At 39.6% G+C, this 13,787-nt stretch overlaps 1 protein-coding gene across 3 annotated transcripts in view; it reads left to right on the top strand.

Moving 5' to 3' along the window:
* BCKDHB (branched chain keto acid dehydrogenase E1 subunit beta) overlaps positions 1-13,787 on the top strand; it is a 244,293-nt gene that overhangs the window by 7,481 nt on the left and 223,025 nt on the right. For all 3 annotated transcript variants that reach the window (XM_078001250.1, XM_015136827.3, XM_078001249.1), the window contains exon 2: positions 13,578-13,655. In XM_078001250.1, the coding sequence (XP_077857376.1) occupies positions 13,592-13,655 (64 nt within the window). In that variant the 5' untranslated portion in view covers positions 13,578-13,591. The remainder of the gene's footprint in view (positions 1-13,577; positions 13,656-13,787) is intronic.

Raw genomic sequence — 13,787 nt, 5'->3', positions numbered from 1 at the left:
ATTTTAAAAGTTTTTTTAATACAGGGTCTCACTCTGTTGTCTAGGCTGGAGTGCAGTGGATCAATCATGGCTCACTGCAGCCTCTACTTTCTAGGCTCAGGTGATCCTCATACTCAGCCTCCAGGGTAGCTGGGACTACAGGCATGCACCACCATGCCTGGCTAATTTTTTGTAGTTTTTGTAGAGATGGGGTTTCACCATGTTGCCCAGGCTGGTCTTGAACTCCTGGGCTCAAGCAGGCCTCTTGCTCTGGCCTCCCAAACTGCTGGGATAAAAGGCATGAGCCACCATGCCTGGCTAGTGCTGCTAGATTTAAGCTATATTTTGGAAGGAGGATTTGATAGGTTGGAAGTGAAGGATGAATAAAAGGAAGACATTGAAGATACCTTATTGGTTTGTGGATCGGGAACCTGGATGGAGGGTAGTGCTGTTTGCTAAGGTGGAAAAGATTAGTTTTGGGAGCCAACACAAGAGTTCAGTTTTGTGCTTGCTGAAAAGCTCAAGAAACTCAAGTGGAGAACTGTTGACTGTTGGATATAAAAGTCAGGAGTTCAGAGGAGAGGCCTGGCTGGGTTGGAGATAATTTGGCAGTCACCAACATATAAAGGGGTTTTAAAACCACTTAGAGATTGAGTAGAGGAGCCAGCTTAAAGGAAGGGAAGCACCATTGTTTCTTGGCAGAAGTTACCAGGTGCCCTGAGATGGGGCAACCCAGGGACTCTAGACACAGTCTCTTCAACTTTACACCTCTGTTCCTCTCACTTTTGTTGTCGTTAGTTGACCCTTCCTCATCCTCTGCCAATACCATTTACTTCCTTTCTTATCATGGATATGTGATATACACTGGCACCTTACAAAGGCAATTGCATTTATGGATCTTTCACTTCATTTATTTTTAAGAGAAGGGGTCTTGCTATGTTGCCCAGGCTGAAGTGCAGTGGCTATTCACAGCCACGATCATCATGTACTACAACCCTGAACTCTCCTGGGCTCAAGTGATCCTTCTGCCTCAGCCTCCTGAGTAGTTGGGACTATAGTCATGCACTACTGTGCCTGGCCCATTTACATTTTAATACAAAATGTTCTGTCCCTGACATTTGGATTCTCCGTCAATGTTATTTTATGAAGTAGATGCTGGCTAACTCTTCAGTAGAGTTTAGAATAAGATAGAGGTACATGCTTGGCCGATAGAAGGGGATTCCTGGAGAATAGCGTATCTGGAGGGAGGATAGAGGTTTTGTTGGGGAAAACAGGTAGTTTCTTATGTGTCCTGTTATTTCATGATGTGAATTAGTGCCAGATTGTTTCATTGACATTATTCATCATGCTTCAGTAGGCATATACTGATTGTCACTTGTGTGTCAGGCGATGTGATAAATGCTGGGGTTTCTTTCTTTCTTTTTATTTTTTTGAGACGGAGTCTCAATCTGTTGCCCAGGCTGGAGTGCAGCGGCATGATCTTGGCTCACTGTAAGCTCTGCCTCTCAGGTTCTCACCATACTCCTGCCTCAGCCTCCCAAGTAGCTGGAACTACAAGCGCCTGCCACAACGCCTGGCTAATTTTTTGTATTTTTAGTAGGGATGGGGTTTCACCGTGTTAGCAAGGATGGTCTCAATCTCATGACCTCGCGGTCCACCCGCCTCGGCCTCCCAATGCTGGGGTTTCTAAGAGGAGTATGATAAGGATGTGCTGTAACACACAGGTCTATATCAATAACTAGGTAGCACAGTGGAAAGCCAGTGCTGAACGTATTGGCACAACCTTTACTTTCTGCAAGTAGTCTCTAATTTTCTGTATCATAGCTGTATATTTTTATGTGTTTGGATGTAAGCTATAAATACACTCACTGACCATATGCTCTGCTCTTGGCCTTATTTATTTCTGGAGATTGCTGACATTTGCCCTTTTCCTCAGATGCTCTATCCCTGTGAGAGGCTTCTCTCTCCCTTTTAGGCTACTGCATACTGCATAGCTATGAAAGACCTACTCCATCAGACTGTTGATGCAATAACACCTCTCATTTGCCCCCCTTTTTCTGCAGTTTGTCTTTGAATGTGACATTGGTAGGTCTTTTTGCTTACACATTTCTTTCTCTTTAAGTTGCTGGTTAACATTTTTCTTTTAGTTTCTTTAAACCTTTATTGAAACAGTGTTTGCATGTGTTTGTTCGTTCATTCATTCAACTAATATTTACTTAGCACCTATTACATGTCAGGCCCTGTTTGAGCACTGAAGACACAGCTCTGATCAAAAGCATTTAAGGATACCAGTCCTCTTGGAGCTTATGTTCCATTATGATCTTTACATTCTGCCTATATGTCACCTTATTTTTTCAGCAATGCTGATTACCTGCATATTCATGATTCTTTACCTAGTACAATTTCAAGTAAACAACTCGATGCCAGCCACAGAGCCCTGTTTTAATAATGGGCAACCATTAACTTGCATCCTTGATTTAGGAGAAAGTGTGCTGCTGTATTTTGTTGTTTGTTTTGCTATACCTTTTTATGTTGAAAAAGAATTACCAGTCTGGTTTTAAAATGTAGCAGTCATGTATTAATACTGTGTGATTGCATAATTTGGTAGCTGTGCTTAATAAATGTTTAGCGATGTATATAGATTATTTTTTAACAGTCTTACCAGTAGTACAGCTTTGGTTAGCACATACTGTAAGTGGGTTTATCTTACTATGGCAGACATAAGCATAGTCTATCAGTAGTCTTTGATGTAACCTCTAGGAGAATAAATAACTCTAAGGAAAATACATATTTAAAAAATCTTACCTGTGAATAACTTGTGATTTCTTCTTGCCTTGTCCACAAATCATGCTGTATCTTTAAACCAAAAAGTAAATGTTGCTCCATTAAAATTTGTCATTTAAAACTTAGAAAAGTATCTGGTAGAATAGCAATTAATCCAAAACCCTAAAATTTTGAATCTATTTGAAAAACTATTTAGGAGTGAAAGCTTAGGTATTCACATGGAAATAATTACCTTTAAATACCCTTACTGGTAAATTATTTTATACAAGACGAATAGATTCTTTGTGGTTATCAAGCAATAATTTAAATGTTTACTCTGTATGATTTTTATTATTAAAGTCTTTGCTTCCTCCCTACTAATAACTTGCTAAGCGTGAGTGCAATAAGATGTCATGCCATTCAGTATTAATCTGAATGGTCAGCAGACTTGAAATAAATAGCAACTTGGATATTTAGACAGTTTGTTGGAGTAGGCCCCCAAATCTGGCCATAAACTGGCCCCCAAACCAGCCATAAACAAAATCTCTGCAGCACTGTGACATGTTTGTGATGGCCATGATGCCTATGCTGGAAGGTTGTGGGTTTACCAGAATCAGGGCAGGGAACACCTGGCCCACTCAGGGCGGAAAACTGCTTAAATGTGTTCTTAAACCACAAACAATAGCATGAGCGATCTGTGCCTTAAGGGCATGCTCCTGCTGCAGATAACTAGCCAGAGCCTATGCCTTTGTTTCCTGTAAGGAATACTTTTAGTTAATCTATAATCTAGAAACAAGGCTTATCACTGGCTTGCTGTCAGTAAATATGTGGGTAAAACTCTGTTCGAGGCTCTCAGCTCTGAAGGCTGTGAGACCCCTGATTTCCCACTCCACACCTCTATATTTCTGTGTGTGTGTCTTTAATTCCTCTTGCTGTGCTGGGTTAAGGTCTCCCCGACCCAGGTGGTCTCAGCACATTTTTCTTCTGGCTAGGTTCTTAGCTATGGAAATCCTCATAGACAAGTCAAGATCTTACTTTATGAAATGTATGCAGCAGGAGAGTAAGTGGGAATGTCACTGTGATTGGGAAAAATGTTTACCCAAAACGATTATCTTCTGAAGCTGGGCACTAATAAATACTTGAAGAACATTTATAAAATCAAGAAGGATTTAAGGAAAGTACAGGCATACCTTGGACATATTGTGGGTTTGGGTCCAGACCACAGTAAATATCACACAAATATATTGGTTTCCCAGTACATATAAACATGTTTACATTGTACTGTAGTCTAGTAAGTGTGCAATAGCATTATATCTAAAAGATCAATGTACATACTTTAATTAAGAAATACTTTATCGATAAAAATTGCCAACTATCATCTGAAACTTTGGCAAGTCATAATCTTTTTGCTGGTGGAGGGTGTTGCCTTGATGCTGATAGCTACTGACTGATCAGGGCAGTGGTTGCTGAAGGTTGTGGTGGCTGTGGCAACTTCAATTAAAAAAAAAAAAGACAACAATGAAGTTTGCTGCATTGATAGAATCTTCCTTTCATGGCAGATTTCTCTGTAACATGTGATGCTGTTTGATAGCATTTTACCACAGTAGAACTTTTTTCAGAATTGAAATCAATTCTCCCAAACCCTGCCACTTCTTTATCAGCTAAATTTATGTAATATTCGAAGTCCTTTGTTGTCATTTCAACAGTGTTCATGGCATCTTCATCAGTAATAGATTTCATCTCAAGGATCCACTTTTTTTGAATTCATAGAAAGTAATAGATTCCATCTCAAGACTCCACTTTCTTTGAGTTCTTCAGGTTGCATCCGTAAAGAGCAACTCCTCATCCATTAAAGTTTTATCGTGAGACTGTAGCAATTCAGTCACATCTTCAGGCTGTACTTCTAGTTCTCTTGCCATTTCTACCATGTCTGCAATTACATTCTCCTCTGAAGTTTTGAATCCCTCAAAGTCATCCATGAGGCTGGGCATGGTGGCTTATGCCTGTAATCCTACCACTTTGGGAGGCCAAGGCTGGCAGATAATCTGAGCTCAGGAATTTGAGACCAGTCTGGGCAACATGGCGAGAATTGGGCTCTACGAAACATACAAAAAAATTAGCAGTCTGTAATCCCTGGGGTGGCAGTGGCATGATAATTGGTTGAACCCGGGAGGTGGAGGTTGCAAAAGAAAAAATAAATAAATAAAATAAAATGAATGAATGAATGAATGAAGTAATCCATGAGAATTGGAATCAATTTATTTCAAGCTCCTATAAATGTTGACTTATTTTTTACTATTTTTTGAGACAGAGTCTCACTCTATTACCCAGGCTGGAGTGCAGTGGCATAATCTTGGCTCACTGCAACCTCCACCTCCTGGGTTCAAGCGATTCTTGTGCCTCAGCCTCCTGAGTAACTGGGATTACAGGTGTGCACCACCACACTGGGCTAATTTTTTATATTTTTGGTAGAGGATGGGGTTTCACTATGTTGGCCAGGCTGGTCTCGAACTTCTGGTCTCAAGTGATCCGCCCCCGCTTGGCCTCACAAAGTGCTGGGATTTCAAGTGTGAGCCACCACGCCTGGCCAATGTTGACATTTTGAAATTTGATGAACCGTGAACATTTTAAATGGCATCTAGAATAGTCAGTCCTTCCCAGAAGATTTTCAGTTTACTTGCCCAGAACATCAGAGGAGTCATTGTTTATGGCAGATATAGCCTTACAAAATGTATTTCTTAAATAATGAGATTTGAAAGTAGAAATGACTCCTTGATCTGTGAGCCACAGAATTGATATATTAGCAGGCTTGAAAACAATGTTAATCTTTTTTTTTCAATTTTTAAAAATTATACTTTAAGTTTTGGGGTACCTGTGCACAATGTGCAGGTTTGATACATAGGTATGTGCCATGTTGGTTTGCTGCACCCATCGACTCATCATTTACATTAGGTATTTCTCCTAATACTATTCCTGCCCCAGGCCCCCAATCCCCGACAGGCCCTGGTGTGTGATGTTCCCCGCCCTGTGTCCAAGTGATCTCACTGTTCAGTTCCCACTTATGAGTGAGAAGATGCAGTGTTTGGTTTTCTGTCCTTGTGAGCGTTTGCTGAGAATGATGGTTTCCAGCTTCATCCATGTCCCCTGCAAAGGACATGAATGCATCCTTTTTCATGGCTGCATAGTATTCCATGGTATATCTGTGCCACATTTTCTTAATCCAGTCTATCATTGATAGACATTTGGGTTGGTTCCAAGTCTTTGCTGTTGTGAATAGTGCCACAGTAAATGTATGTGTGCATGCGTCTTTATAGTAGCATGATTTATAATTCTTTGGATATATACCCAGTAATGTGATTGATGGGTCAAATGGTAATTCTAGTTCTAGATCCTTAAGGAATTTCCACACTGTCTTCCACAATGGTTGCACCAATTTACACTCACGCCAACAGTGTAAAAGTGTTCCTATTTCTCCTCTTCCTCTCCAGCATCTGTTGTTTCCTGACTTTTTAATGATCACCATTCTAACTGGCGTGAGATGGTATCTCATTGTGGTTTTGATTTGCATTTCTCTGATGACCAGTGATGATGAGCATTTTTTCATGTCTCTGTTGGCTGCACAGATGTCTTCTTTTGATAAATGTCTGTTCATATTCTTTGCCCAAGTTTTGATGGGGTTGTTTTTTTCTTGTAAATTTGTTCGAGTTCTTCGTAGATTCTGGATATTAGCCCTTTGTCAGATAGATAAATTGCAAAAATTTTCTCCCATTCTGTAGGTTGCCTGTTCACTCTGATGGTAGTTTCTTTTGCCATGAAGAAGCTCTTCAGTTTAAGTAGATCCCATTTGTCTATTTTGGCTTTTGTTGCCATTGCTTTTGATGTTTTAGTCATGAAGTCCTTGCCTATACCTATGTCCTGAATGGTATTGCCTAGGTTTTCTTCTAGGGTTTTTATGATTTTAAGTCTAACATTTAAGTCTTTAATCCGTCTTGAGTTAATTTTTGTACAAGGTGTAAGGAAGGGATCCAGTTTCAGCTTTCCACACCTGGCCAGCTAGTTTTCCCTGCACCATTTATTAAATAGGGAATCCTTTCCCCATTTCTTGTTTCTGTCAGGTTTATCAAAGATCAGATGGTTGTAGATGTGTGGTGTTATTTCTGAGGGCTCTGTTCTGTTCCATTGGTTTATAATCTCTGTTTTGGTACCAGTACCATGCTGTTTTCGTTACTGTAGCCTTATAGTATAGTTTGAAGTCATGTAGCATGATAGCTTTAGCTTTGTTCTTTTTGTTTAGGGTTATCTTGGCTATGTGAGCTCTTTTTTGTTCTATATGAACTTTAAAGTAGTTTTTTCCAATTCTGTGAAGAAAGTCATTGGTAGCTTGATGGGGATGGCACTGAATCTGTAAGTTACCTTGGGCAGTATGGCCATTTTCATGATAATTGATTCTTCCTATCAATGAGCATGGAATATTCTTCCATTTGTTTGTGTCCTCTTTTATTTCGTTGAGCAGTGTTTTGTAGTTCTCCTTGAAGAGGTCCTTTACATCCCTTGTAAGTTGGATTCCTAGGTATTTTATTCTCTTTGTAGCAATTGTGAATGGGAGTTCACTCATGATTTGGCTCTCTGTTTGTCTCTTACTGGTGTAGAGGAATGCTTTTGATTTTTGCACATTTATTTTGTATCCTGAGACTTTGCTGAAGTTGCTTATCAGCTTAAGGAGCTTTTGGGCTGAGACGATGAGGTTTTCTAAATATACAATCATGCCATCTGCAAACAGGGACAATTTGACTTCCTCATTTCCTAATTGAATACCCTTTATTTCTTTCTCTTGCCTGATTGCCCTGGCCAGAACTTCCAACACTATGTTGGAAGAGTAGTGGTGAGAGAGGGCATCCTTGTCTTGTGCCAGTTTTCAAAGAGAATGCTTCCAGTTTTTTTTCCCATTCAGTATGATACTGACTGTGGGTTTGTTATAAATAGCTCTTATTATTTTGAGATACGTTCCATCGATACCTAGTTTATTGAGAGTGTTTAGCATGAAGGGCTGTTGAATTTTGTCGAAGGCCTTTTCTGCATCTATTGAGATAATCATGTGGTTTCTGTCATTAGTTCTGTGTATGTGATGGATTACATTTATTGATTTGCATATGTTGAACCAGCCTTGCATCCCAGGGATGAAGCCAACTTGATCATGGTGGATAAGCTTTTTGATGTGCTGCTGGATTTGGTTTGCCAGTATTTTACTGAGGATTTTTGCATCGATGTTCATGAGGGATATTGGTCTAAAATTCTCTTTTTTTGTTGTGTCTCTGCCAGGCTTTGGTATCAGGATGATGTTAGCCTCATAAAATGAATTAGGGAGGATTCCTTCTTTTTCTATTGATTGGAATAGTTCCAGAAGGTATTGGGGGAACCCGCCCCCAATATTTCAAAGTAGGTTCTTTCTATTTTCCATAAGTGTTGACTGGCTGAGAAATAAAGAGAAAGAGTACAAAGAGAGGAATTTTACAGCTGGGCCACCAGGGGTGACATCACATAACCCCCATATCAGTTGGACCGTGATGCCCACCTGAGGCTCAAACCAGCAAGTTTTTTATTAAGGGTTTCAAAAGGGGAGGAGGTGTAAAACAGGGAGTTGGTACAAAGATTACATGCTTCAAAGGGCAAAAAGCAGAACAATGATCGCATGGCTCTGAGGGAACAGGACAAAAGGCAAAACAGAACTACTGATAAGGAACTGTGTTTAACTGTGCACATATTTTCTTGATAAACATGTTATACAATAGAAAACAGGGTTTGAGAGCAGAGAACCGGTCTGACCACAAATTTGCCAGGGCGGAGTTTTCCCCACTCTAATAAGCCTGAGGGTACTGCAGGAGACCAGGGCATATCTCAATTCTTATCTCAACTGCATCAGACAGACACTTCCAGAGCTGCCATTTATAGACCTCCCCCCAAGAATGCATTCCTTTCCCAGGTTATTGATATTAATATTCCTTGCTAGGAAAAGAATTTAGCAATATCTCTCCTACTGACATGTCCATAGGCTCTCTGCAAGAAGAGAAATATGGCTCTTTTTGCCCTACCCCACAGGCAGTTAGACCTTATGGTTGTCTTCCCTTGTTCCTTAAAAATCACTGTTATTCTGTTATTTTTCAAGGTGCACTATTTCATATTGTTCAAACACACATGTTTTACAATCAGTTAGTACAGTTAACACAATTATCACAGTGGTCCTGAGGTGACATACATCCTAAGCTTACGAAGATAACAGGATTAAGAGATTAAAGTAAAACAGGCATAAGAAATTATGAAAGTATTATTTGGGAACTGTTAAATGTCCATGAAATTTTCAAAATTTATGTTCCTCTGCCGTGACTTCAGCTGGACCCTCTGCTCAGGGTCCCTGACTTCCCTCAAGAGGAAGGAATGGTACCAGCTCTTCTTTGTATCTCTGATAGAATTTGGCGGTGAATCCGTCTGGTCCGGGACTTTTTTTGGTTGGTAGGCTATAAATTATTGCCTCAATTTCAGAGCCTGTTATTGGTCTATTCAAAGATTAAACTTCTTCCTGGTTTAGTCTTGGGAGGGTGTACATGTCCAGGAATTTATCCATTTATTTTAGATTTTCTAGTTTATGTGCATGGAGGTGTTTATAGTATTCTCTGATGGTAGTTTGTATTTCTGTGGGATCAGTGGTGATATCCCCTTTATCATTTTTTATTGTGTCTATTTGATTCTTCTCTCTTTTCTTCTTTATTAGTCTTGCTAGTGGTCTATCAATTTTGTTGATCGTTTCAAAAAACCAGCTCTTGGATTCACTGATTTTTTTGAAGGGTTTTTTGTGTCTCTATCTTCTTCAGTTCTCCTCTGATCTTAGTTATTTCTTGCCTTCTGCTAGCTTTTGAATGTGTTTGCTCTTGCTTCTCTAGTTCTTTTATTTGTGATGTTAGGTGTAAATTTTAGATCTTTCATGCTTTCTCTTGTGGGCATTTAGTGCTATACATTTCCCTCTACACACCACTTTAAATGTGTCCCAGAGATTGTGGTACATTGTGTCTTTGTTCTCATTGGTTTCAAAGAACTTCTTTCTGCCTTTTTTTCCCTATTTATTTATTTATTTATTTATTTTTGAGATGAAGTCTCACTCTTGTCCCCCAGGCTGGAGTGCAGTGGTGCGATCTCGGCTCACTGCAATCTCTGCCTCCTGGGTTCAAGCGATTCTCCTGCCTCAGCCTCCCAAGTAGCTGGGATTACAGGCACCTGCCACCACGCCCGGCTAATTTTTGTATTTTTAGTAGAGAAGGGGTTTCACCATGTTGACCAGGTTGGTCTCGAACTCCCGACCTCAGGTGATCCGCCTGCCTCGGCCTCCCAAAGTGCTGGGATTACAGGCGTGAGCCACTGCGCCTGGCCTTCTTTTCCTTATTTACCCAGTAGTCATTCAGGAGCAAGTTGTTCAGTTTCCATGTAGTTGTACGGTTTTGAGTGAATTTCTTAATACTGAGCTCTAATTTGATTGCACTGTGGTTTGAGAGAGAGTTTGTTGTGATTTCTGTTCTTTTACATTTGTTAAAAAGTGCTTTACTTCCAGTTATGTGGTTAATTTTAGAATAAGTGTGATGTGGGGCTGAGAAGACTATATATTCTGTTGAGTTGGGGTGGAGAGTTCTGTAGATGTCTATTAGGTCTGCTTGGTGCAGAGCCGAGTTCAGGTCCTGGATATCCTTGTTAACCTTCTGTCTCATTGATCTAAGATTGACAGTGGAGTGTTAAAGTCTCCCATTATTATTGTGCAGGAGTCTAAGTCTCTTTGTAGGTCTCTAAGGACTTGCTTTATGAATCTGGGTGCTCTTGTATTGGGTGCATATATTTAAGATAGTTAGCTCTTCTTGTTGAATTGATCCCTTTACCATTATATAATGGCCTTCTTTGTCTCTTTTGATCTGTGGAAAGCAATGTTAATCTTATACATCTCCATCAGAGTTCTTGGGTGACCAGGCGCATTGTCAATGAGCAGTAATATTTTGAAAGGAATCTTTTCTTCCTGAGCAGTGGGTTTCAACAGTGGGCTTAAAATATTCAGGAAACCCTGATATAAATAGATGTGCTATCATTCAGGGTTTGTTGTTTCATTGAAAGGGAACAGGCAGAGTGGATTTAGCCTAATTCTCAAGGGTGCTAGGACTTTCAGAATGATAAATGAACATTGGCTTCAACTTCAGATCACCAGCTACATTAGCCCCCTCACAAAAGAGTCCACCTGTCCTTTGAAGCCAGGCATTGACTTCTCCTCTTTAGCTATGAAAATCCAAGATAGCATCTTCCAATAGAAGCTGTTTTGTCTCCATTGAAAACTCTTTTGTTTAGTATAGCCATCTTCATCAATGATTTTAGTGGGATCTTCTGGATAACTTACTGCAGCTTTTCCATCAGCACTTTATGCTTCACTTTGCCATTGTATGTACTGAGACGGCTTCTCTTCTTAAATCTCATGAACCAAGCTCTGCTAGCTTTAGATTTTTCTTCTGCAGCTTCCTCACCTCTATCAGCTTTCATAGAATTGAAAAGAGTTAGGGACTTGCTCTGTATTAGGCTTTGACTTAAGGGAATGTTGTGTCTGATTTGATTTTTCTATTCAGACCACTAAAATTTTCTTCATATTAGCAATAAGACTATTTTGCTTTCTTATCATTTGTGTGCTCACTGGAATAACACTTTAAATTTTCTTCAAGAACTCTTAAGCTATTTAGTGCAAGAAGCCTAGCTTTCAGATTCGCTGGACTTTCAGAATGCCTTCCGTACTTATCTTAGTCATCTCTAACTTAGGATTTAAAGTGAGAGATATGCAGCTCCTCCTTTCACTTGAAAACTTAGAGGTCACTGTAGGAATATTAATTGGCCTAATTTTCATATTATTGTGTCTCAAGGAATAGGGAAGCCTGAAGAAAGGGAGAGAGAAAGGGGGAATGACTGGTCAGTGGATCAGTGAGAACACACACAACATTTATTGAGATTACTAATGTAATTGTCTTGGGGTGCCATGGCAGAATGTCAGAAGGCTGTGGCACCTCAAGATAATTACATTAGTAACCTCAAAGATCATTGATCACAGATCATGATAACAGATGTAATAGTAATGACAAAGTTTGAAATATTGTGAGAATTACCAAAATGTGATTCTGATGCTGATAGACTTGCTTGATACAGGTTTGCTATGAAGTTTCCATTTGTAAAAATTGCAGTATCTGTAGGGCAAAATAAAATGAAGCACAATAAGACAAGGTATGCCTGTATCTATTAAGTGATATAGCCCTAGCCTGAAGAAAAATAAATTTTTAAGTAATCATGGACATGTGGTATGATTGTATATCTTTTGCCATAGGTGATATAAAATAATTTTCGAATACATTCCTATTATCTCCACCAAGTATAAGAGTAGAAACAGGCTCTGATTGTGGGCACAGAGGACAGAGGACGTATCTGACTGGGGATTGCCAAGACCTGAAGCCTGGGCATTCAGTACTGTTGAAATGATCAGAGAGACGTTAGATACCAGAGTAGGGAGAACATCAGAAGACTGGGGTATTGGTGGATAACGGAAGGAGGAAAGATGTCATATGTCAGAACTTGCTGTGGAGCAGTGCCGGGCTAGGGAAGAAAATGGGTCTCTAGGAAAAGGACAAGTGACCAATGTCCCATGGTCAGACAGTTGAAGGCAACAGCAGTAGCTGTTGTGACCCACACTGGGAATTAGATCTTGACTGTTGAGACACACTAGGCTAATGAATAGCATGGAGGTTAGGTGGGCAGTGATCAGGGTAAGCAACAGGTTTCAAAAAGACTTGTTATTAGCATGCTGTGTGTTAAGGCGACCACCAGCATGTAGATCAGGCACTAGGATGAAGAGTGGGCCTCTGGATCAGAGATTTAGGCTGAAATCTTTCTGTGCTCTGAATTGTACTTCTGCAGAGGAGTTGACTTAAAGTTTTGGGATGACTGTGGGCACTGGGCGGCACCTAGGCTTGAATCAAAGCTCCAATGTCATGATGCTTCTGAATTCCAACATTTAGAAGTTTATCAAATGGAACTTTCGTATACCATTCAGAAGAGTACTAAGGTGAAGATGGAAAGACACGGACAGAGTCCAGAATCTAACAATGAATAGCTAATATTTACTCAGCACTAACTACATCAGGTACTGTTCTGGGTGTATTACATGTACTGCTTTCTTTATTCTTCCCCAAAAATACATTTAGGGGATGGACACTGGCATGCAGATATTCTATTTAAGTAATAAGACAAGAAGAAGGACTAAATATGATGTGGTTAGGCATAAGATTATGATATTTTCCAAACCCCAGCAGTTCTGGGCACTAAAGTTTATCTTTAGCCTTCCTTATTGTTTTATGGTCCATGACCATTTGCTGTTGATGTATTTAACACATGCTACTGGTCATGCATATTCCTGATGGCTTAGGTTCGTAACACCTGTCTGTGCTTCTTCCCAGACCACTCACTTTGGTCTCCTTTTCTGACTTTCCATAGGTCTTATTGTCTATCATATTTAGTCACTTGGCTATATTCCTTCTTCCTTTTTTATACTTTTACAAAAAATTGTTTAATATGGGTAAAATTTTCCCCATTAACAAACTTTTACAGGTCTGTATTGCTTTTGTATCTTATAGTATTATTGTAAATAATTCAGCAATTTGCATAATACCTTTCTTTGTACCTTGATTTTAGTCAAGTTGTAATTAACTGTTAAGAAACTGGTTGTTTTTACATATTTTACAATGTATGAAATGATTTTTTTTTTTTGATTTTCACAGGGCAAACTCAGAAAATGAATCTTTTCCAGTCAGTAACAAGTGCCTTGGATAACTCATTGGCCAAAGATCCTACTGCAGGTAACCCTGATTTGTGCCTGAATTGTAGTAGCTTTGTTAATTCCAGAATTGAAGATTTGCTTAAAATATTTATGTGGAGCTCAGTGGTTAACATTGTATCTACGTGAAATTTTCAAAGGCCTATTCAAATGA

The sequence above is a fragment of the Macaca mulatta genome, chromosome 4, assembly GCF_049350105.2.
Source record: "Macaca mulatta isolate MMU2019108-1 chromosome 4, T2T-MMU8v2.0, whole genome shotgun sequence".
Taxonomy (NCBI): Eukaryota; Metazoa; Chordata; class Mammalia; order Primates; family Cercopithecidae; genus Macaca; species Macaca mulatta.
Note: the sequence above shows the minus strand (reverse complement) of the source record. Positions and strands in the feature narration are given on the sequence as shown.